At 39.9% G+C, this 25,717-nt stretch overlaps 2 protein-coding genes across 5 annotated transcripts in view; one reads left to right on the top strand and one right to left on the bottom strand.

Moving 5' to 3' along the window:
• KIAA2026 (KIAA2026 ortholog) overlaps positions 1-7,012 on the top strand; it is a 105,239-nt gene extending 98,227 nt beyond the window's left edge. For all 4 annotated transcript variants that reach the window (XM_032634953.1, XM_032634956.1, XM_032634955.1 and 1 more), the window contains 2 exons: positions 1,393-1,583; positions 2,712-7,012. In XM_032634953.1, the coding sequence (XP_032490844.1) occupies positions 1,393-1,583; positions 2,712-6,355 (3,835 nt within the window). In that variant the 3' untranslated portion in view covers positions 6,356-7,012. The remainder of the gene's footprint in view (positions 1-1,392; positions 1,584-2,711) is intronic.
• An 8,477-nt stretch (positions 7,013-15,489) lies between these two features.
• Positions 15,490-24,899, bottom strand: MLANA (melan-A). Its single transcript, XM_032636157.1, has 4 exons — positions 24,823-24,899; positions 22,224-22,320; positions 17,150-17,263; positions 15,490-15,835 (listed from the first exon to the last, which is right to left on the bottom strand). The coding sequence occupies exons 1-4, from the start codon at positions 24,897-24,899 to the stop codon at positions 15,767-15,769; spliced, it is 357 nt and encodes a 118-aa protein (XP_032492048.1). The 3' UTR covers positions 15,490-15,766.
• Between the last annotated feature and the right edge of the window lie 818 nt (positions 24,900-25,717).

Below are 25,717 nucleotides of genomic sequence, written 5' to 3'. Positions count from 1 at the left end.
GCATATGAGAGTTCTTGTCTGATTGCTTCCATTTTCCCTGAAATAAGGAGCAAAGTCATTAGCTGAGTTGAGAAGAAGACTGAGAAGGGAGGAACTTTATACTACCCCCATATAGATATTACTAAAATGAAATTAATTTTACAGTTATCCTTTGGTAACCCACTCTAGTATCTTACAGCCCTCATCTGCTCTATAAAACCCTTAAGCAATAATTGAAAGATAAATAAATTGAGAGTAATTATTAACTAACATTTGTTGAATATTTATGTGCCACACAAACTATGAAGTAAGTGCTATTATTATCCTCATTGTACAAATAAGTAAACTGATGCTTAGAAAGTTTAAGGAACTTGCCCAAAGTCTTAACAACTGTTAAGTGACAGAGGTGGGATTTAAACTCCAATATGCACACATAGGAATTTTTTTTTTTTTTGATGTGGACCGTATTCAAAGTCTTTATTGAATTTGTTACAACATTGCTTCTGTTTTATGTTTTGACCTTTTGGCCACGAGGCATGTGGGATCCTAGCTCCCTGACCAGGGATCGAACCCACACCCCCTGCATTGGAAGGCGAAGTCCTAACCACTGGACCGCCAGGGAAGTCCCACACAGATAGGAATTTGTAGCAAAAGTAAATTGGAGAATGTATGTTCAGATTTTTTTTAAACAAACAAAAATAAACAAAAGGTAAAAGTAAAATAGAGAAACTCAGTTGAAAGCAAATGAATAATAAAGGATCTCTAAAATATCATGTAATCATTTGGAAATGTTTCTATCTCTCTTAGTGTTATAGAAACATAGGTATTATGTTTTTATGTGAAAAGGATCTCTGAAATATCACTTTTCAGCTTTGTTTCCCTATGCTTAATTTAAAAAAATAATTTCTAGTGAGACCCAAAGGTTTAGGTATGATTGCTATCAGAATTAAATGATGGATTGTTTTTGTTTGTTACTCTTTGTATAACAGTCAAAAATAATACACACTGTTTCTTAGAACTTTTTGATTAACTCTTTTAAATGACCTTTTAAACTATATTATAATCAGCAGTTTTAAGACTATCTCAAATCTATTTCTATCAGTGCAGCTAGAAAAAAATTACCTTTTTCACATTTAATAGGTCTAACAGCAGCCTTTAGAAAGACAAATAGGTATATGTTCGAACACTTTATTCTGAAATTGCACATATATTTTTTTAAGTTTCTTATGCCTACACCCTGTGTTTTGTCTTTTTGAACAATAGTCATTGGCATCTTAGACACACTTGGTTAAAACATAGGTTTAGTGACTTAATTGAAAATACTAAAATATAGCTTAAAATGTTAGAAGGTACTTTAGCTTCCAGGAGTTCAATACGTACGTATTGTTTGTTGTGTCGACTATTTTTCTTCAGGAGTCGCCTAAAGAAAGACTATGATGATTTCAGAAGACAGCCTGATCACGATAAATTTACTGGAGAACTGTGGACTGCTGAAGAAGGTGAAGGAGATCCTGGAAAAGAATCTCCAAAAGTAGAACTCAGTAGCAAGTCTATAGACACCACAGAACCTCTAGATATCCTGGAGAAGGATCATTTTGATTCAGGTAGGCATTCGAACTTTCTTTAAATCAACGCTAAAAGCACAAAGAGAAATTTTAGTATCTTTTGTGGAGATAAAGGATAATCTGGTTAATGAAGTTCATTGATTGGGGAAATCTGTTATGTTTGAAGGTGTACTAATGTCTTATTAAAGGTTCTTTGGAGTCATTATTACTGTTCTAGGAGTTTCTGGAGTCAGTGCCCGACTCCAAACTGTAGGCATGTTATTGCTCATTACAGACCACACATCACTGATATTCAGTCCCTTTGAAATAGGTTTAGCCTCTTCTTTTTATTATTATTAATTTTGAAGCGCTATTTCTGATGTTTGCTTTAAATGGAACTTGTCAAGTCCCTGATAATTGTGAAGATTTTTTTTTTTTATGAGGAATGATCAAGGTTGATGGCCTAATAAGACCAGAGTGGACACCTCATTCTTATAAGGAGGCTGGATTAGATGATCTGTAATTCATTTCAACTTATCAGATTATTTTATTCTATAAATCTAGTTAAATAACTTTCTTTAGTTATCTAAGAGGTATAAAAATTTTTGGTTAGAAATGTATTAACCTATTGTTTTCCATGTCTGGTGAATTGAAAAAGAGTAACTTCTCATCAACCCAGTTTGATCAGATATGAACATAAATTTTTTACTGTAGGAATAATTAAATACCAGAAAAAGCTGGATGTTTTTTATTCCGTAGAGTCTCTCTCTAAAAATAGAAAATATGGAGAACCATCTCTCTTTGATACGAAGGTTTCCCTATCTAGAAGGAGAGCACTAGACTAGATTCCTTTCCAAATCTAAATTCTGAGTCCTAATTGCTGGCTTGAGTATCTCTTTAAAAGATGTAAACTTTCCTTTTACATTTGTATTGGCAGCAGAATTTGATCAAAAATAATTTCCTTATTAATAATATGTTGTTCTTGGGAATGGTTACAATGTCAGGATTACCATGTCAAAGGTCACCTTACCTTAATTTCCATCAGTGGTACTGAGACTTTTGAATCGCCCTACAGGTTTCTTAATAAATTGCTTGTTCAAAGATTGACTTTCTTTTTTATAATTGGTCTTACCATTGCTATTCAGTTGCTGTTTTATATAAACAAAATGCTTGTTTTATAATTTTCAGATGATATGAAATTGTCAGAAATAGATTTACCTATGGCCAGAAGCAAGTTGCTGAAAAAAGAATTGCCTTCTAAAGATGTACCTAAGACACTGCCTAAAACACTTAAACGGCAGTCCAAACAAACTAATTATCTGGATGATAGCACAAAAGAGCTTTCCCCAAGGAAGAAAGCAAAGTTAAGCACAAATGAGACAACAGCTGAGACTGTAGAAGGTGATATGCAAATTGACTGTTTGAATGAATCAAAGCATACAGAGCCACTGTTTCCAGAGTCATTTGCCTCATTGGATTCAACACCAGTGTCTACTCTCCAGAAAGGGACCAAACCTATTCAGGCCTTGCTTGCAAAGAATATTGGGAACAAAGTGACCTTAACAAATCAACTGCCCCCTTCCACAGGTAGAAGTGCTCCTGCTGTGGAAAAGCCAGTTATATCTCCTCCAGAAGCAAGCCCCATAAAGCCAGCATTGACCTGCCACACCAGTACAAAAGGTCCTTTACAGATGGTATACAAAATGCCCTGTGGCCAGTGGTTGCCCATAGATCTTCATAACAGCTCTGTAAAGATTCAGATGCAACCTATGCTGGATCCTAAAACAGGAGAAAAAATCATGCAGCAGGTTCTCATTCTGCCTAAGAATTTTGTAATTCAGCACAAGGAAGGGAAAGCAGTTGCAAAAGAAATACCACCACTTCAACAAAAAGGTACAGCACGACATGGTTCATCTTTCCCACAGACAGCAAATGTAAACTCTTCTTTAGCATCAGTTCTTGTCAACCCAACAGGAACTGTTTCTACCCAACTACCTAATACAGCTTTCAACAAGACAGTTACACCTTTGTCAAATGTGAGTAATGCTAGACCACAGCCTTTGACACCTGTAACCTCCATAAGTAATTTATTAACACCACCAGTTAAGACTAGCCACAGTGAGCCAGGAAAAGTCAAGAATGCAGTTTCAGCAGCCGCATTCCCCCAGCCCATTGCTTCACCCACCCTTTCCTCAACAGTTCAGCCTCAGTTATCAGCAACAACACTAAATGGATCTACAAACCCCGGTAGTTCCCTCAACTGTTTTGCACAACAAACTGCTGATTCTTCTGAAGCAAAGCAAGAACTGAAAACTGTATGCATAAGAGATTCACAGTCAATTCTTGTTAGGACACGAGGTGGGAACACTGGAGTTGTAAAAGTACAGACCAATCCAGATCAAAATTCATCCAATAGTTTATCTTCAAGTTCAGTTTTTACTTTTGCTCCTCAGCTTCAGGCATTTCTAGTGCCAAAATCAGCAACTTCATCATCCTCTGCTTTTTCGCCAGTAGCTGGAACAACTGCTACATCTAGTCTCCCACCTTTTGGCCAAGCACCTACTTCTGTTTCCATTCCAGCGGGCTTTAATCCATCCACGGGGAAAAATCTTAAATTTACATTAAGCCAACCTTCCTGCAGTAGTAATTTGGGGCACATGATAGATAAAACTTCACACATGCCCTCCTCTCCCTTAAAGTCTTCTGTTTCTTCTAGCACTCTCCTACCATCAACAGCAAATAGTTCAGTAAGCGTAATTAGCACATCAGCAGGAAATTTTGGACAAACCAGTGCAAATGCTATTCATACACCAGCTAAACAGCAACAAGTAGATTATGTCACAAAAAGTTACCCTGTTACAAGATCAGAAGCAACAGCAGCAGCAAGTGAAGATATGGTCAGTGGGACTCCAGTTCAGAAACTTATGCTGGTGTCAGCTCCATCTATTCTTTCTTCTGGCAGTGGAACTGCAATTAATGTGGCACCTGCACCAACATCTGCAGGTGTTTCTGCCCAGAAATTAGTTTTTATTAATGCTGCAATTCCCAGTGGCACTTCAACCCCAACTATTGTGGCAGAACCATTAAAACAAACTCTTCCTCCTCCCTTGAGTAAAACATATGTTAAGGCTCCAGAGCAGCCCCAGATAGTACTAATTCCATCTACAGTGGGAGCACCAATAAAAATAAATTCGTCACCAACTGTGTCTCAGATAAAAGATGTGAAAATTGGGCTAAACATAGGCCAAGCAATTGTAAATACTTCAGGCAGTGTGCCAGCTATACCATCAATTAACCTATTGCAAAATGTAACCCCAAAAGGAGAAGAAAAAAGTACCAAGGGCTATGTTTTGCCGCTGTCAACAAGTGGTAATTCAATTCCAGTAAGCTCAAATTTTGTGAGTCAAAATATTACTCCTGCTAATGAATCAGTGGTTTCTGCTTCAAGAACAGTAAACATGTTTTCAGTAACAGGAGCAAATGTATCTTTGGGTTCTCTTTCAGTGACCTCAACCTCTGCCTCAGTTGGGACACGACCTCCTGTTTTAGTCAGTGGAAATGATACCTCTTCAAGAATTATGCCTATTTTGTCAAATAGACTTTGCACGTCAAATCTCGGAAACACTGTGGCTATATCAACTGTGAAAACAGGACATCTTGCATCATCTGTTCTGATTTCAAATACACAACCAACAGTGTCTCCTAAATGTCTGACATCAGCTTTGCAAATCCCTGTTACAGTTGCCTTGCCTACATCTGTGACTGTATCCCCTAAAATAATCAACACAGTTCCACAAGCCGCAACAGTACCAGGAGCCACACGTTCTGTATCTCTTTCTAAAAGACAATCTCGGACTTCCGTCCAGTTTCAGTCACCAGGGGTTTCAACTACAGTGCCAACAAGTACAAACACAAATAAACCTCAAACTGAATTTCCATCCCTTTCACCGAATCCAGGTAAAATAATTAACATTTCCAATTTTGCTTCTCTGCCAAACCAGCAACTGTCCCCTGCTTTCGTAAAATCAACCCCCAGTTACAGTTCTGCTCCAGCTGGCACTGCCGTTCACACTGGTACAGCACCATCAAATGTAACTAGTGTGGCAGGGGGCCAGTTCAGTGAGCCTTGTATTCAGCAAAAAATAGTCATCAATACCAGTACGCCTTTGGCACCTGGCACACAAATCATGATTAATGGAACCCGCTTTATTGTTCCACCACAAGGTCTTGGAGCTGGCAGCCATGTTCTCCTTATATCCACTAATCCAAAATACGGGCCTCCCTTAGTTCTTAACAGTGGCCAAGGCATTCAGCCTACACCGGTAGATAACCTGGCCCAGAAGATCACGCTAGCATCAAATAATTCTTTAAGTGGGCAACCTGTGCAACATTCTCTGAGAAGCTCTACAAAAATTGTAAACTCTCTTGGGAATGCAAGTTCTCTACCCACAGTACATGCAGCACCACAGATCATAAACCCAGCTGCTGAAGTTTCTGTACCACCTCCTGCACCAACAGTGTCATTGACTTCAGTAATTAAGTCTCCTCCAGCTACTCTTTTGGCTAAGACATCTTTGGTTTCTGCCATTTGCTCTAGTAATCCTTCACTGCCAAGTAGCACTTCAGTATTTCATTTGGATACATCAGTCAAAAAATTGTTGGTCAGCCCAGAAGGAGCCATTTTGAATACCATAAATACTCCATCATCTAAGGTTTCTTCACTCTCTTCATCACTCTCTCAAATTGTTGTATCTGCCAGTCGAAATCCTGCCTCTGTCTTCCCTGCTTTTCAGTCATCTGGCTTAGAGAAGCCTGACACAGCTGCATCTTGAATTTAGACTAAACGAGCCAGTTTTTAAATAATGGGGCATTGTTTTGACTCCCATAAAAATTTTAACTTTATTATACTGTTGAAAACATACATAGTTTATGTGTGTGTGTGTGTGTGTGTTTTAATGTATCTTTTCATTAGCTTGCAACAAGGCTTTGTTTTTCTTGGGGAGGGAAAAATCTGTTCCATTTCACTCATTGATATGAGTATGTTTTCAAAGGTTATTTGTTTAAAATAGACAGGACTTACCTGTCTATATAACATGAATTGAACAAAGTCAAATTTGACTAGTTTGGAGTAAGCTAGGCTCTTGCACACTTGCATTGACATGTTTCTTCTTGAATTTGGACTGTTGCAGCGTGGCTCTACAATATGGTATTCTGTGTCTTTAGTGGAATCTTATTTTTGTTTCTGTAAGAAAAAATATATATATATATATATATTTATGCATTGTGAAAATGCAGTCCATTGTGTAAAATTGTACATATTCCTAAATCCTTAACAACCTGTACTAAACTATATGTACAAAGAACTATGCTGTCTTATTTATGTTTTGTTTACATAATGTATAGTTTTTTAAGTATTTTAGTAATTTTGGACCAGTGAACTGTTAGCATCAATGCAGAAGAATCTGCATGTAATAAACTGAGTTGCTGTATTTCCTTGTTTGAATACCATTTTTAAAGTGCGTTCTTGTTCCAGTGAAAGACTACATGATAGAAGATGAGGACAGATCTTTACAAAAAGGAATTTAGGCTAGGAAATTTGAATTAATAATAGCATTTGTACAAGGCTTTAGAATTTACAAACTTTACTTCCACATATCTCATTTGACTTTCACAGTACTCTTGAGAGCTTAAATGATGTGCCCTAGGTCACTCAGCTAGTTGGTGGTATAGCCAGTATTTGAACCTAATGCTTAAAATCATTTCTGCATAACTTTACATTACTTCTGCTTTAAAATTTCACTCTGGATTTCATTGTTTTAACTTTTTTCTCTTAATCCACCACCAGATTCTACATTGATCAAAATAAGTAATCTTAAAGGCCAGTGTGTTTGGTCTGTGTGTATACATCCCAAATATGTTTTTTTAACTTTTTATTTTTAAATAATTTTAGATTTACAGGAAGTTGCAATGATAGTACAGAGAGGCTTGGGGTACCCTTCACCTAGTTTCCCCCGATACATTTATTTATTTTTTTTTTTTTTTTTTTTTTTTTTTTTAAATTTATTTATTCATTTATTTATTTTTGGCTGTGTTGGGTCTTCGTTTCTGTGCAAGGGCTTTCTCTAGTTGTGGCAAGCGGGAGCCACTCTTCATCGCGGTGCGCGGGCCTCTCACTGTCGCGGCCTCTCTTGCTGCGGAGCACAGGCTCCAGACGCGCAGAGCTCAGTATTTGTAGCTCACGGGCCCAGCTGCTCCGTGGCACGTGGGATCTTCCCAGACCAGGGCTTGAACCCGTGTCCCCTGCATTGGTAGGCAGACTCTCAACCATTGCGCCACCAGGGAAGCCCGATACATTTATTTTTACATTGAGGGGTTGGTTCATAGTTGACTGATTTTCCAAAATGATACTTAAAAACGTGGATTTTTTTTGTTTGTTTAGAATGACAAATGAATGTGAACACTTTCAATTATTTATAAGTACTCTCTTTTTGTGTGTATTTTTCAATTACAGAGCAGTTACTTAAATTCCATTGTAAAGCAATGTTTATATGGACCAGCTTATTCCTGGGGTTCAACTTTATGGTATTTCAGAATTTGCCTCATTTTAAATAAAAGGTAGATTTTATACTTACTTGATGTTTATATCCATTATCTTTGTTGGGATACTGATTGTAAACTCATCCACATCCCATTTATAATGATACTATTAAACCTGATCACATGGAGTTGTAGTCTAGGGTTGAAGAGTAGGCCTAAAGACTTCTTTTGAAACTACATTGAAATTTATTAGTTGAAGAGGGCAGTGAGGGTATTCCTGGAAAGTTGCTAAAGGCTCTCAAAAGCCTAGATTTATACTCTAAGACAGTACCTTTGCTGATCATGTCTGTGCTTCACTCTGTAGTCACCTTCCCCCTTTCCTTGTCAGTTTAGAAACCTTGGATTTCAGGGGGAAGTGGGTGATGTTTGAAGTACATTGCACTGTACGTACACGGTGCACAACAAATGAATGTATTTACCTACTCAACTTTTTAAAACAAAACAACCTAAAACTATTCATCTTTTGTCTGAAAAGAATTCTCTACACCACTTCCAGAAACGAATTTACCGAATTACTTATGACACACTTTATTCCCAGTGAAGGCCCCTCACTTACTAACCACTAATTCTTTTCTGACTCCTAAATCAGAATCCTAATATGACTTTCAAAGCTCTGTGTGATCTGGTGAACCTTAAAGTCCCTGCTCCCCGTTTAGGCTTTTAGAGCCTAAAAGGCTCTTCAGTCTGTTCCTGCTTACCTCTCCAACTTCATTTCAATTGACTCTCCCCCTTGCTTTCTGTACTCTAGCTTTCTTTTAGTTCCTAGAAAGTTCAAGACCTCAAGGTCTTCCCAGATGTTCCCTTTAACTTAATGTTTCATTTCAGGTTCTCATTACATATTACATAACTCCCGCTCCTTACCCCAGCCAGCATCATGCTATTGCAGTCACTCAGAGATTGAGGTCATAGTGTGAGAAATGCACAGTACTCCTTCACAACTGTAATAAAATGATCTGTATGCAATTATTTAATGCCTGTCGTTTTTTAAAAGAGAGAGACCTTGTCAGTCATCTTCATCATTGTCACCCTAGCAACTGGCACATAGTAGATATTCAATATGTATTTGTTGAATGAGTGAGGAATCTAGTTAGCTTCTTATGTTATTTAAGGTCTAGTTTACTTTTAAAAAAAAATAATGCCCCATTTTTACTAGAAATTTGACTAAATTAATGGATTTATATAATCAAAAAGTCAGATTCCTTTTCCTTTGCCTCCAGTTTGGAAGGTCATGTAGATCTGGGATCTTGGCCAAAGAGTACAAAGTCAAATTCCTCAGTTCTTTGTGTTCAGTGTTTTTAAGTATTCTTAAAGGTCATCTATTAAAGCATTCATGTAAAGGAAGAAAAGTCACCACAATGCTACCTGAAAGACTTCATGGTCCTGGAAGGGTGTTTCTACCCTTAGTATAGAATTAGTAGGCCATTTGGATGTCAGTATTCAATATCATCTTAAATGCTAAGATAAAACATGCTGAAATAACATACCTCCTTCTCATGTGTTAGCTCTTTTCTCTCATTCCCTATGATTTTTCCTACCAAAAAAACTTTCCTTTGTGATTTTATATATATATAAAATACTAAGTGGCTGCTTAGATTCCTGCTTTCATTCCAAGATTCCAATTTTATTGATATATTTAATAAGTAATTGACATCAATAGTTTTATGATCAAAGCAGCGATGGCTATAATATACACTAAGATAAATGGAAATGTTTGTTTGGTCTACTATATCATTGACTTAGAATGAATTTAGAAATACTTAATATTAAAAGCTTGAGAAGATGGCAGGATCTGAAAGTGATCTAAGAAATTTGATGGGGAGTTTACTTATTCCAAGTTATACTGTACTGTAACATAGAGATGATACCTAACTCACTTTAAGTTCTTTCCAGAGGTTGTATTGCCAACACCTGAACCCGAAGCCTCATTGTCACTATACTGCTGTCATCTGCCCCAGGTATTTTTCTTCATTTGTTCAAAAAGCACTTACTAAGCACACCATGGTGCTTGATGCTTGCTTGTTTATTAACAAGAAAGCTGAAGGGCATGGCATGGTTCAGTTTCTTATAGTTTAACTTGGAGACAAACTGTGAAAAAAATCTACAGTTTTTTGGTTCTACAGAACCAAAACTGTGTGTTCTTATGTATGTAATCTTTAATATCATTCTTAATGTAGTTATCAACATGAACTCAAAAGCATAATTATCAACATAAAATCAGAGAGTTGTATAAATTCATTCTACACATTTATTGAGAACCATATAGTACAAAAGATGTTGTAGGAACAGCATAGATAAGTAAGATCCCTTCCCGGTCCTCAACACAAAAATCAAAAGAATATAACAAGCTAAAAGTAAATGTCAGAGGAATAAAGAACTAAGAGTTTAGTAGGGCGGTGCCAGAGGTTTCAAACACAAGGTGGCGTTTTTGACGGGACAAAGTATGTTTAGAACCAAGCCTGCAGAGACTCAGTCTCACAATATCACAAGGAATAACAATACTCTATTGTATATTTGAAAGTTGCTAAGAGAGTAGATCTTAAAAGTTCTCATCACAAGAAGAAAAAATTGTAACTCTGTGTGGTGAATGTTAACTTATTGTGGTTATATGTCAATTGTACCTCAAGTTCTTAAAAAAGAGAAGCACAAGGAACATATAAGGGACAGAGCAACTGGGTTTGAATAGAATATTACGGGTTAAGAGGACTGGAAGCAAAAGTGACATTCACATGTAAGGTGAAGATTATTAAAGTACCACCCGGGATTACCATTCAGGATTGCTATGAGAACTAGATAAGATAATGCCTGCCACATAGTAAATGTTAATAAATAGTAGCTGCGATCATTCACCTGACTAGAGACAGGGAGGCCAATTGATTACTCGGTGAGTTGAGCAGGTGATGTGAAGACCTGTCACCTGGCAGTAATGGTAGCAACAGAGAGGTTAAGGGGGGAAAAAAGATGGACACTATTTAGATTGGAAAGGATAGAGAAAGGGGATTTTTAAAGGGAAAGCTTTTTGACTATAAAATTTAGAAACATTTAAGCAACAAAATATCATGAACAAAGTGTTATCTCCCCCAAATTAATCTATGAGTTTAGTGCTAAACTAATGAAAATACTAATAGGTTCATTTGGGGGTGATGTTTTTTTTAATTTTGTTTGGGGTTTTGTTTTTGGTGGGGTTCTTGTTTTGGGGTTTTTTTGTTTTGTTTTTTAAAAAAAGAATTTATTTGCAACTGCAAAGGGGAAAGATGGTTCTCATAGCAATCTTTTAGCACCTGGAATGTTGGAACATTCTGTTGGTTCATCCACTATGAGCATATCGGTGGAAAACCATATGAAAATACAAACTTCTGAAGAAGTATCAGTTTTTTTTAATTTTACTTTATTTTTTTGTACAGCAGTTTCTTATTAGTCATCCATTTTATACATATTAGTGTATACATGTCCATCCCAATCTCCCAATTCATCCCACCCCCGTCCCCCCACCCCGCTTTCCCCCCTTGGTGTCCATACATTTGTTCTCTACATCTGTGTCTCTATTTCTGCCCTGCAAACCGGTTCATCTGTACCATTTTTCTAGGTTCCACGTATATACGTTAATATATGATATTTGTTTTTCTCTTTCTGACTGACTTCACTCTGTATGACAGTCTCTGTGTCCATCCACATCTCTACAAATGACCCAATTGTGTTCCTTTTTATGGCTGAGTAATATTCCATTGTATATATGTACCACATTTTATCCATTCGTCTGTCAATGGGCATTTAGGTGGCTTCCGTGACCTGACTATTGTAAATAGTGCTGCAATGAACATTGGGGTGCATGTGTCTTTTTGAATTATGGTTTTCTCTGGGTGTATGCCCAGTAGTGGGATTGCTGGGGCATATAGTAATTCTATTTTTAGTTTTCTAAGGAACGTCCATAGTGTTCTCCACAGTGGCTGTATCAATTTACATTCGGTGGGGTTCTTGTTTTATATCACTTTTTAAATCAAAATTTATTGAGATAAGTAGTTTTTTTTTTTTACAGATTTCTTCTGACAGTTCATAGCATATATAAATGGTTTTTATTGATTTAAATGTCTCTCCCTGATCATATAAAAATTCAATTATGGGTTAAATAATAGTGGACCATTTAGTTCAACCTAAATACAGTACATATATGGATCTAATTCTAGAGTCTAATGGTCTGATATCATAAGAATTTTATTATAACTATCTAGATTTGCAAAACACTATCTTAGGAATTACAATTCTATCAAACTTCAATTTGAGCAAATGTAGCATCAATTAAGTAAAAGCAGTTAATCTGAAAAGAGATTTATTTAAATTATTTTTAAGGAGAGAAAACACAGATGTCCTGCTATGGATGTTTAGGAGTTGACTGCTGTAAACCTGAATCAGACCTGCAGGTGATGTTCATGCCTGAGCCCTCACAGCTGAAACCTCTCCCTTCCTTTGGGACCTGATGATTCAGGGAGTCTCCTGATACTCTCCCACCTCTGACCAGGGTTGCCTGTGGAACAGTGGGGGCAACTTGGGAAAAGCTGGAATTTAAACTGCTTCAGCCAATTTTTGTCTGTTTTGATTATTTTCTTAGCTCAGTGAACTTGCACTCAGCCAAGCTGCCGAACAACTTTCTTGAGCTTTTTTCTCATGGGAGACAATCCAGCTTTGATAAAAGGAAGTGCTTCTTTCCAACTCTTTCTCAAGGCCATCCCTTCTAGGGGTCATGTTTCTGATGTATATGACTAATAATTTTTGTGCACTTTGGGATATTTCTTCTCGATTTGTATGCAGTAAATTCTCTCCTTGATTGATTTCGATTTTCTGCAAATTTGCATCACACTTTTTTTGTTTTTTGGGTTTTTTTTAAGAATACATTTTCTCTCTCCTAACTTTATTTATTTATTTATTTCTTGGCCACATGAGGCCAGTATCTGGATGTTTGAACGGGGGGTACCATAGCAGGTCTATGTCAGGGGGAGGCAGCCATAGTTAGAAGCTTGGGCACGGGGTATTGGCACCTGAGCAGGGAAGGTGTGTTCCAGTTAGGGAGCTGGTGGTGGTCCACAGCAAGACTTGGAGGTCTGAACAAGGACTGGAGGGCATCTGTTGAGGGGGGTGGGACAGCATGAAAGATAGATGGTGAAATGCTTACCTACAAAGGTGATTCATGCAGTAAATTGGTAATCTGAGATTAACAGAAGCCATTTTCTCACTATGGGGAGAAATTGATTTAAAAATATGAAAAGAGATCAGAATGAAAAACGTTAGAATGAACCCTTTGTAGTTGATTTAAGATTGGAGTTATCGGGGCTTCCCTGGTGGCGCAGTGGTTGAGAGTCCGCCTGCCGATGCAGGGGACACGGGTTCGTGCCCCGGTCCGGGAGGATCCCACATGCCGTGGAGCGGCTGCGCCCGTGAGCCATGGCCGCTGAGCCTGCGCGTCCGGAGCCTGTGCTCCGCAACGGGAGAGGCCACAACAGTGAGAGGCCCGCGTACTGCAAAAAGATTGGAGTTATCAGTGTGAACTCATGATTTTCAATATATACAGAAATAAGTAATGAGGTAAATGTGCTCACTTTGTAATTGGGTTTTCTTTTTATTGTTGAGTTGTAAGTTACTTATATATACCACATACAATTCCCTTATCAGTTATATCACTTGCAGATATTTTCTCCCAGTGCTGTGTGTCTTCTCCTTCTTGATTTGTCCTTCATTTGAAGCACAGCGCTTTTAATTTTGATGAATTCCAATTTACCAACATTACTTGTGGTTTTGCATCATAACTAAGAAACCATTACCAAATCTAACGTTGCAAGGATTTACTCTTTTGTTTTCTCCTAAGAGAAACAAGGAGAAATCTTAACTAAGGAGTAGTCTTAACTCCTATACTTAGCTCTATGATTTTTTTTTTGAGCTAATTTTTGTAATGGTGTTAGATAGGGATCCAACTTTATTCTTTCGTCAAAAAAAATTTGTTTTTGCATTCCCACTAACACTTTTATTAATTACAGGAGGATTGGTTATAGCAGGGTGAAGGGGTGATTCAGTGACACACAACAGTAAATAAATAAGCAGCTGTGGTTGGTCTTGGGGGGGCACAGGTTCTTCTATAAGAAGGGGAGGATTGAGGCTCAGGGCCCTGTCATGAGGACAGACGCTGGCCAAATCCTAATGAACTTTTCTTTTTCAGAATTTATTTGTTTGAAAATGGGAGAGAGAGGGCTTATTTTAAGTGTTAAGACTGGACAGAATCAGGAAGGGCAGTGGGGGAGGGTCTTTTAGTATTTTGTGGAATGACATTTTTTTTCAGTGTGTGTAATGTCTCTTTATTCAGTGTTTTTTCTCTGTGCAATCTTGTCTTTTGGTGAAAATGATGCAGTTATGCCACACTGGCATTTCCAATGACACAAGGTGATTTTAGGTGGTTTACGGACTTGGCATTAAACAACAGTGAGTCACAGAGTGAGCAAGTCATTTCTTTCTCTTGCAAGCCTTCTAATTAAATCAAAAGATTTTCTCTGATTCTTGCTAATCTCCCTCTTTAATAACGAGGGCACGTCTCAAGTTGACAGCATTCTGTGACCATCAGTATCTTCCTATGTTTCAATAAAAGTAATTTGCTTTCATTATCTTCATTTTTTATAATCATCCTCTACTTATGAAAAATGATACTGATTTTCCATTTAGGATGGTGATATAAGTTAAGCCAAAAAAGTTTTTCAGTGAAAAGAAAAACAGACATGTTATGTAGATGTCACACAGATAAATTGCAATATATTTATACAAATAATGACACCATTCCAGAATTTCTGGTCCCTTATGATTTCTTCTGCATGTGCTTTTGAGAGGGATTTGGGAGCTCAAAGGAGCTAAATTGCCTTTGGAATATTTAAGACAAGACATCAGCCAAACTACAGTAGCTTTTACTTGTTTACTAGTCCTTACACCACCTTCTGGCTTAACAGAAAGTTCTTGTCATTAATTATCATAGCATTGATCCTTGAAGTGAAATGTGATTAGAACTGCACGATATGTATTGCTGAAGATACAGGATCTCTGCAGTATATTATTGTAGCATCATGGAATTTTAGAAAACAAAGGGACATTACTGACACTTTCCTGATCAGGTGAATCTGACTATAATTTGGTAGGTCATTTAGCTCTTGGTCTTAAACCTGTAAAGGTATCCTTTGTGAGTGCTCTGCAGCACAGACTCACCTGCAACAGTTCTGTTAGAGTTCATGTAGGTCAAGAGGCTGCGTCTTCAAAAATCAGAATAGCAGTTTATTAGTTATTAGCCATATTTCAACTTAAAAAGAAATCAGATGATCCCAGAACACATACTTGAAAGATCTCCCTCAGAAAATAATACTGTAGATTTATTATTACTGGCACAGAGAGTATCATCCATTACAATGTTTATTGATGAAGCTTTTCCCATTTTAATATTTCTTATCATTTCCTCAATCAGTATTGCTAGTTGCCCTATAAAGAATTTAACAGCCAGCTTAATAGTAGAGATGATGTACACTGTTTCTACAGCATTCTGAAGCAGAACATTACATGTCCACATCAAATTCAACAAAAAGTGTGAGGGAAATCATTTCAGCATCTCTCAGGGGCCTCGCTGGCTCTCACGGAGAGTAAGGTGGTGGTGACTGTTCTGTGGAGAGTTTCTCATAGGCAGGTGGAGCGTTGGGAACCTGTAAAGGTCAGAAAGGAGAGCATGGGCTTGGCAGCAGTACATATGGTTCTGGAAGAGGGATTAAGTCAAAATAGTTAGCATGATGTTTATACTTTTGCTCTGGATTGAAACTTGTTTAACTGTCCACAGCTAATTTCCACCCAATGAGGTAATCGTTATTAGGTTACACAAGTATATACGTTGAAGCATTGTTGGGGGAAACAATGGCAGAGAAAGAAAAGGGCTAAGTGGCTTCCCAAAATTTTCAGAAACTTATTTATACCTGGATTATCCTTGTCAGTAGAAGCCCCAAACCTAACTAATGAATTCTTGAATCCTGTTAAACAGACACTGATCGCACTGCATCTTTACCACAAGCATAAATCCCTATAGTCGTGTCTAAAGGCCACTGCTACTATCAACAGAGCACAAATGTGTCAGCCTTCATTTAATGCTCACAACAGCCCTGGGAGTATTTTCAAGGTTTTCATGTTACAGGTCGGGAAACTGAGGCACAAGGAGGTTAAGTCACTTGCCGAAGATCACACAACTGGTAAGTCATGGAGTAACTTGGCTCTGGAGTCAGTGCTCTCAAAAACTATGACATACTACATCTATACTAGCACTGTCCAATAGAAATAGAGTGCACCACATATGTGATTTTAAAATTTCTAGTAGCTACAGTTTAAAAAATTAAGAGAAACAGGTAAAATTGATCTCACTAATGTATTTTATTTAACCCCACCTACCAAAATATTATCACTTCGACATGTAGTCAATAAAAAAATCATTAATGAATTATACTCTTTTCCTCATACTAAGTTTTTGAAATCTGGTATGTATTTCAGCACATCTTAATTCAAACAACTCTGTTTCAAGTGTTCAATAGCCACGTGTGACTAGTGGCTACCCTCTTGGACAGTGCAACTCTATACAGTTAATAGTAGGTACTTTTTTTTTCTCCGTTAGGTAATATCTATGTTCAGGACAAAGGCAATTATTCTAAAAACATAAGACAAAAGGATATTGTAACCAGAACCAAATTCTTCCTTTAGATCTTACATGTGGGGTCTCATTATTGACCCTGGAAAATCTGGGTATGAGAGGACACAATTTAAGAAAATCTCTATGATTCCCTTGTTTTTAATCTTACTATTTATTTTTTATTATGGTAAAATATACATAACAAAAATTTACCATTTTAACCACTTTTTAAAGTCAGTAGCATTAAGCACATTCACATTGCCCTTGCTTTCTAAATGGGAATAATTTTATTCATTTGAGTTAAAACCAGCCATACACAAAAACACCAAGATGCAGGATCTCAACCTACCACAGGTTCACAATTGTTCTCTTGAAAAGGCAGTTTGGCGTCCTGGTGACCAAGCCCCTCACATGAACATCTTCTGGTTAAGGTACTTTGAGTACCAGCATGAATGCTTTTGTCCTGAAATGTGAATTCATGAAGGTAAGTGGGTGAGGAAAAAATAATTGAGTCCATTAAAGAAAAGAAGAAGAAGCCAAAGTTTTAAAAATGGGTTTTAATCTTGGTTCTGCCACTTACTCGCTGTGTATCCTCAGGCTAGTCACTTTATCTCTCTGAATTCCAGTGTTTTCATCTGTAATATGAAGATAATATCGCCTACATCTCAGAATTGTTGTGGGAATTAACTAAAGGTGAAGCACCTAGTACGGTGCCTGACACCCACTAGTTAGTCAATGAATATTTTTGAAGGGAAGGAAAAAAAGTGAATCTAAAAAATGGCTCTCAGAGAATGGTTACAAGTGGAAGAGATCAGAGCTAGTGAAGCAGGAGCTGGTATCACAGTAAGGACAAGCATATGAGCAACTTGATAGCAGGGACACTGTCTATTTCTGCCTTCCCCATAATGACAGCAAAATATCTGAAACAGTACAAATGCCTGTGTTGTGATAGAAATGCTGTGGCTGTAGCACTGAGCTTCCAAGTCACATCACAACAATGATGGCAAGTCAGTCAAAGGCTGTCGTGCACCTTGAGTTATTGGGGAAGGGGTGGGTAAAAGCTTAGTTCGGTGGTTTGCATAGGTTCAGGGGGTAATGCCTTCCCTCCCTAGAATAGAATGACAACCATTTATGCAAGGCAGAGACACATACAAAAATGGGACTGCAGGAGCGGTCCATCCTAGTGAGGGGGAGTATTTCATTACTGACATTGTTTAAAATTGCTAGCATATTGTGATTATAAAAAGCAGACTAACTTTTAGTTGCTTTTACTGTTAAATTCTCCACAGCAGTGGTTCTCAAACTTTAGAATGCATCAGCGTCACCTGGAGGGTTTGTTAAACACAGACTCCTGGGCTCACACCCAGAATTTCTTACATAGTATGTCTAGGGTGAAGGGCCACGAATTTGTATTTCTAACAAGTTCCCTGGGTGATGCGGATCCTGCTGGTCCAGGGCCACACAGAGAACCACTGCTCTCCAGACAATGCAATTTCTTATCGCCTGTGCCTGGGGTGACTCAGCTACGCTTAGACACTTAGAGGGAGGAGGACGTCAAGTGGGGACCATAGGAAAGGAGGGAGTGTATATCCCATCTAAAGGGACAAACCACTGCATAGCTGCCAGTTTTTGCCAGATCTTTTGATTTTAAAAAAAAAAGAAACTAGAAATTAAGATTTTTATGTAAACTGTTACTTTTAAATGCTCGCACCTAATTCATCTTTTGAAGATACAGACCCAAACATATCTGAACCCAATCCACCAGTAGGGCATGAGCAGCTCTCTGTGGTCCTGGCTGAGGGGGGCTGGAACAGGGAGGCCGTGCAGGTGTTCAGTGCCTCTGCAGGCTTGTCTTCAGACCATGGCTCATTATTGGGGCTGGGTTGGAAGAGAAGGGCATCAAGGCAGGTCTCCCAGGGAGGAGAAGTGTTTGGAACATCAATTGGATGAGGCCACACATGGTTGGAGGTGATACCTACGCAGTGTGCAGACTGTAAAGAAGTAATTTTCCTAAACTCTAGTCTGAAATCATTATTGACACTACCCCTTGGAAAGATATAAGCACAAGAACCCCAATTTTGACATGAGGGCCCAGGGAGGTTCTGCTGCGCTCCACCACTCCCAGCAATATATCTCAGGTAAGGTGTTTAATGCATTCTCTCCCTTTACCTCAATTATTGCTTTTATTCTTCTTTTTTTTTTTTTTTTTAAAATCCTCACCTGCCATAGGATAGGAGCGTGGGCCACTTCCCCAGTTCACTGCCAATTCTCTGTATTTGCATCAAACTTCAGTGTGTGTGTTAAAACATAGGTTCCTGGGTCCCACCACCAGAGATGGTCCCAGAATCTGCATTTTAGCAAGAACCCTAGGTGATTCAAGTGCAAAGGCCCCTGACCATACATTGAGAGACATGGCACCGCAAGACATGAGTGTAAACTGAGCTATCAGCAGAGCCTTTAAATTCTTCCCCAAGAATTAAAAGTATTATGTCCTAAACTTCCCAAGTGAAAGAGTAAAACTGATAAATATGAAAGCCAGCTTCCACTCCCTTACAAATCATTTTCCTCTCAGACACATTGCTGCAAAAGCAGTCTTTCTTTTCAGAAGATGTTTTTCAGATCTAAGGGGAATTGTTAGCCAAAGGGGAAATTTTAGGAGACCTTAATTCCAACCAACCTTTCTACCATTCTGTGGTCAGTGTAAGTGGGAGAATAAACATATTTCAAAGCCTAATGAAGGTTGCTACATGTGGAGTGATTCAGGTACCCAAAACTTGCGTTTATCATCACTTATGTTCTTCTGCTTTATAATGAAAATAGAATCACCAAAGAGAGACAGGGAGATGAGTATGTAATTAAATGCAGTACTTAATGCACTATTTTACATAATTTTGCCTAAACTTCTTAGACTGCTGGTCCCCAACATGGCTTTTCAGGAGATATGAAAGTCTCAAAACAATAATTTAATATTAATTTAAAAAATAAATGACAGCATTTTTAAACATTAGGGAACAAAGGGAATTTAAACACAGTTCTATCTCATAAAAATTCCAAAAACTCTGCAAATCACTGGTCTAGACCTGGAGGAATGGAGGGTGGCAGGTTGAACTTGAACTACACCAGGCAAAATGCTCAGTGTCTGAGCCCACGACACTAAGACTGTTACTCTTCAAGTGAACACATTTAAGATGAGAGTGTTGAAACAGAAAGGAAAAAGAAAAACAAAACACATTGCCTTTTTGTCCGGGTAGCATCAAGCTAGCAATCGTGGACAGTTAGGAAATGGGTACCAACATACTGAGTTTGTAGAGGTTTTACTCCTTAAAAGACTAAATCATTTTTCTTTTACTATGCAGACATAGGGCTTCCCTGGTGCCACAGTGGTTAAGAGTCCGCCTGCCAATACAGGGGACACAGGTTCGAGCCCTGGTCTGGGAAGATCCCACATGCCACAGAGCAACTAAGCCTGTGCGCCACAGCTACTGAGCCTGCTCTCTAGAGCCTGCGAGCCACAACTACTGAGCCCGTGAGCCACAACTACTGAAGCCTGCACTCCTAGAGCCTGTGCTCTGCAACAAGAGAGGCCACCGCAATGAGAAGCCCACTCACTGCAACAAGAGTAGCCCCCACTCACCGCAACTGGAGAAAGCCCATGCGCAAGCAACGAAGACCCAACGCAGCCAAAAGTAAATAAATAAAATAAATAATAAATTTATTTTAAAAAACTTTTTAAATATGCAAACATAGAATGAAATTTTTTAAATTATAGAAGAAAACATATTAAAAACTGATACACATCATGCTATGTCATCTGTGTCTAGGTGTATAATAGAGTAAATGAGGCTCAGAGAAATGAAAATCTAACACCACCAAGCAAGTCAATGGCAGACAATGAGACCAACTCCTTATGCCATACGATTGGGTGAGTGCTGTGTGCCAGGCACCGTGCTAGGCACTGGAGGTACAAAGATGAATAAGAAATATTCTCTGTCCCAGCTCATAAACAAGAGGAAGAGAAGGGGTGAAGAAGCAAAAAGTAAATAACAAATTACAAGGCAATGTCATCACCCAGTGCTAGAGGTACACATGGAGTGTGTGGCAGAGAGCAAAGAGTTTTATCCCTAACCTCCTAACCCAAGGCTTTGCTACAGAACTTGGTCTGGAGTCTTATTCAGGCTCAGAAACTTCTCCTTCCCATAACTGTCACCACACTGGAGGGCTGCTGCTTGGTGGCTATATCCCCCCAAGGTCACCCTGTCTTCCATGGTTGGTATCTGGGATGCTATGGCAAGATGGGCATTAGGGAAAGGGACACATGGGACTGCCCAGGCTTCCCGGAAAGGAGGAGAAGAACTTGAAGCTACAGTTCTCCCCTTTCCTTTCTCCTCCTCAGACTGCCGCAGGCTCCAACCCTCCACCCAGACCAGTCCTCCCCTCCATCACAGAACCTCTTTCTCTGCATGAAGTGCTTGCTGAATGAGGACTGGAACTTTCCAACATCTTTTGTAAATATAAATTTTTTTCCATTACTTATCAACCTCAGAAGCTTTCAGATCTGCAATAACAAGGCAGAGAGGGAGAGAGAGAGAAAGAAAGAGAGAGAGCAAGTTGCAACTCTCCTTCCATCCCATTTCTCACAGTGGAGAATGCTTAAGTTCCAAAGTGCTACCTGGCTTTGAAGCAAGGTTTCTGAAACCTGTCGTCTTTACAGTTTAGAGACTCTGTTGATGTTTCTCATGTGTGGAAGATCCTGCTACCCCAAGGCTGGACCGTGTCATTTGTTAACTTCCTGCTCGTATAGGTAAAGGAGCAAAAATCCTATTAAAACCACATTGGTCATCAGTGGAGGAAGGAATCTGTTAAAAACCTGGTGGTCTTTTGTGCTGCTGAGGGGTGGATGGTTTCCTCACTGCACTGATGGCTGGATGGGTCCTGGGTATGATGGGTTGCTTGCTAACAGAGTTAGAAGAACTTGGAATTCCCAGGCAACCTGGGAGGAAAGGGGGGAAGAGGCAAGGTGAGAGGAGCAGGCCTCTAAGTGGAGTAACAGAGCCAGTGGGAATCCCCAGAAGGATTGGTAAGATCTGGAGTGTCTCAAATGCTGCTGTTCACTGTGCAAGAGAACCACGAACCCTTCTCCTGTGCCCCACAAACCATTAGTGTTCAGCTACACACACAGATAGGCACTCGAGTTTCCTGTGAGTGGAACCAAAAACATGGACCAAGTTCCTGATTGGTGTTCACACGTGGGCAGAGGCAAAGGAAGAGTTACAAGAAGTACAATGTAGAGAAAGACTCATTGGAACCAGGAATCAGAGCTAGAGGTGATCATGAGAATGTCCCCCCACTCCCCAGAAATTCAGAGAAAGAAAGAGAAAGGAGGTCCTTGATCTGGAGGGACACAGCAGTGGGAACTTTACCACCTTCAAGCTTCTGTATCCACTTCGTCTTCTACAGTACCAGCAGGTGATGAGCAGTAAAATTCCCAGGATCACTGTCAGGATGCCAATCCCTGCAGCCCTGGCCCGAGAGATAGACAAATACATCTTGGTACAGAAACCTTGTTCCAGATTATAGTGAAATGTGCATCAATGTGTTCTCTTCACAGGGGCTTTGCAGTCAGAGCAGTCCCCAAGGAGTGTCCCACTCCACACCACACCAAGCACCCACCAGGCCTCCAGCACTCGTACCCAGGGACAGGACCATCTCTGGAAGCCTCTCAGGTGTGTGCCCACAGCAGCAGTGCTAACTGGCCTGGGCCCCAGCACCCAAGTTCCAGGTGCAACATGTGCAGTAGCAACTGACCCTTATGTGGACAACATATTTATTGAGACAACATGTTTATCTTTTCTGTTCATTAGGGCTAGTTTAAAACATTTTCCCCAACTATCAGTCCACAAAAAAGAAGTGGAAAGGAACACTGACTTAATGTCTGCTGTAAGCTGGGCACCATTCTACATGCATTAGGTTATCGAATTCTCACAACAACCCCGCCAAGCACTGGTGCAAGCACCCCACTATAGGCCTGTAACAATCCACTGGGGTGGGTAGGATGTCCATTTCACATCTGACATCCTCAAGATTTTAGGCTGGTAAAATGCCCAAGGTTGTACAACCAGAGAGTGGCAGAACCAGCATTCCCAGCGACTGGCCCGAGGTACCCAGCCAGTGTCCTTCCTGCTGCATCGCCCTTTCCTGAAATGAAGCTGTCACGGGGACATTCAATGGGCTCTCGTGACTGAAGGTAGCTGATTCAACTCCCAGCATGCCTGTGCTCTAATTCCACCCCCCAGGTCTGTGGTCACCCCCTTGGACATTTTGACACACATAGAGCTCTGTTCCAGCTCTTTCATTTTTTTTTTTCAATTTACTTATTTTTGGCTGCGTCAGGTCTTCATTTTGGTGCACAGGCTTCTCACTGCGGTGGCTTCTCTTGTTGCGGAGCACGGGCTCTAGGCACGCGGGCTTCAGTAGTTGTGGCTCGTGGACTCTAGAGCGCAGGCTCAGTAGTTGTGGCGCACGGGCTTAGTTGCTCCGCGGCATGTGGGATCTTCCCAGACCAGGGCTCGAACCCATGTCCCCTGCACTGGCAGGCGGACTCTTAACCACTGCGCCACCAGGGAAGCCTTCTGTTCCAGCTCTTCATGCACAGGTACATTGCACTCACACACGCCTAGTGAGAGCCGAGAACACTGGGATGTGCTACTCCGCGGCGGGAAGGGCCACAGTGGTGAGAGGCCCGTGTACCACAAAAAATAAAATAAAATAAAGTGCAGATCCTGGGCCCCCCACCCCCAGACCTACTGAGTCAGCCTCTTGGGTAGCAGTGCCTAGGAAGCTGCATTTTCACAAGCTCTATAGATGGCTTATGCCCCCTCAACTGAGAACCTCTCTTGACGGTGGTTTCACAGAGTCTGTTGAGTCATCATACAAGAGCTGAAAAATATCCTACCTAATACCATGTGCAAGAGTATATTTTTGCTCTTGGGACATTTTTTCAGAAGATCTCCCCACCTCCACTCCCAGTTGACCATGCAGGGATGTTAGAGAATCCTACTAGGGTCTTCTGAGGAAATGTTCCAGCCTGAACTCCTCCTCGGTGCCCTTGATGGGTTCTTCATGTCTCTTGCCCCTGCTAGGTCATTCTGGTAAAGCTATTCAACAGTTCTTTCCCGAGAGAGCAGGTTTGCAGAAAGTTCTGAGCAGACCACTTAAGAGATGGTCCACATAAAAACCAGGTTCCTCGTTTTTCCTGTTGGAGTCTCCACTCGGGGTTGGGGGGGGGGCCCTGCCACTATCCCCCGACCTTGCCCACTCTCATCCATGCAGAGTGTGTCCTACAGCCTGTGTTCCCATCACAGCACATACACTTGCCGAAATTACTCCCATGCCTAACTCTCCCACTAGGTTGTAAGATTTTTTTCAAAGGCAAGAATAGCATCTTGGGCTGGTATTATACAATGCTTAGCACTTAGAAATGTCTAATCATGTAAATACTTATTTTAAATTAATTCATAATACGAAACACCTTTCTTTAGGATAAAGTATTGATGCAAAGGTTATGACCCTCTTCACCTTGGAGTCAGTCAGCAGGTGGAGTCACACACATCTACCCTTCATCCTCATTTGCCCTTTGGCAACTTGCCTTTGTTCTGTCTGCAAACCACATCCGGAAGCCTGAGTGGAGTAGACAGGCAAGGCTTGAGGAAAGAGGCATCTTGCTCCCAGACAGATGTTTTTTCAGCCTGAGAACCTACAATGAATGCCTCATAGCCAAGAATGCAGACAAAAATGGCAAGATCCAGCTTTTTACCTTTCCTACCTCCTTGCCTCCTTGGCCTCAGAGAAGCTTGAGGTCCCTTGTAGGATCACAGGGTCTCCTCACCTCATTGCCAGGGTCTTTACTTTCTGGAGAAATAGACACTAGAGAGTTTTACAGACAGGCATGTGCTGGGGGAAGCCAGCAGGCTGTGTAAGCAAAAGACAAACTGGAAACCCTGCTGCATCTGGTTTTGAACTTACTCTTCAGCTGTGATGTAGGAATGGCCGTGCCCCTTCTTGGGGGAACCATAGATGTAGTGAGCCTCTTTTCTTGGCATCTTGTGGGGTCAGGCCTCAGGTCACCTAACAACAGGGGCACACAAGTGTCATTTCACGCATCCAGCATGTTCTTACATCTCATAAACACCCACAAAGACATTCTCGCTAGGTGACCAGGAATGACAGCCGAACCCTCTGGTTTCTCCCTGTGAGAGGCTTTGCACCTCCTTCTTTCACTAATATCAAGTGGAAATCGCTCAGGTTCAAAGAAGGAACCACAAACAAAAGGAAAATACTTTCAAACTGAGTTATAATTTGGGGGGGAAAAAAAGTAACCTTTAATTTGACTCTGTACCATAAACTTGTAGAGAAACAAACAAGAAGCATTTTTATTCCTTACTTTCCCTGGTCCAAGACTGTGGTTAATAAGAGGAGTTATTTCTCTCCAAAGGTATTATTTTATATTGATCATTGGACAAATAGAAGGCTATGATGACATAATGTGTGTGTGGCCTAGCACAGCATCCTCCAAGCCCATTTTCCAAAAAATGAAACTGCCCCAAAATACAAAATTTTAAACTATGATACAAACAAATAGAAAAAAAGCTCATGAACTTCAGTGGTCATGATTAGAGCGTGCTTGCTAAAAATCAACAATGGTTTCTCTTCTCTCCTTGCTAGTGTGCTTTTTTCTTCCCTCTTATTGTTCTCATGAATCCCAAAGGTCTGGTCCCCATAGAGTTGTATTAATGAGCCTGTTTAAAACAGCTGAAGAGAAGTGGGAGCGAGGAGCAGAGAGTTTACCCCACGAACCCATTCCTTGGGGCATTTCATGTGTAATTTTCCCTTCCCCGTTGTAAAGAAGAAATCACACTTG

Source organism: Phocoena sinus, chromosome 6, assembly GCF_008692025.1.
Source record: "Phocoena sinus isolate mPhoSin1 chromosome 6, mPhoSin1.pri, whole genome shotgun sequence".
Taxonomy (NCBI): domain Eukaryota; kingdom Metazoa; phylum Chordata; class Mammalia; order Artiodactyla; family Phocoenidae; genus Phocoena; species Phocoena sinus.
This window is presented reverse-complemented; position numbering and strand designations above follow the sequence as displayed.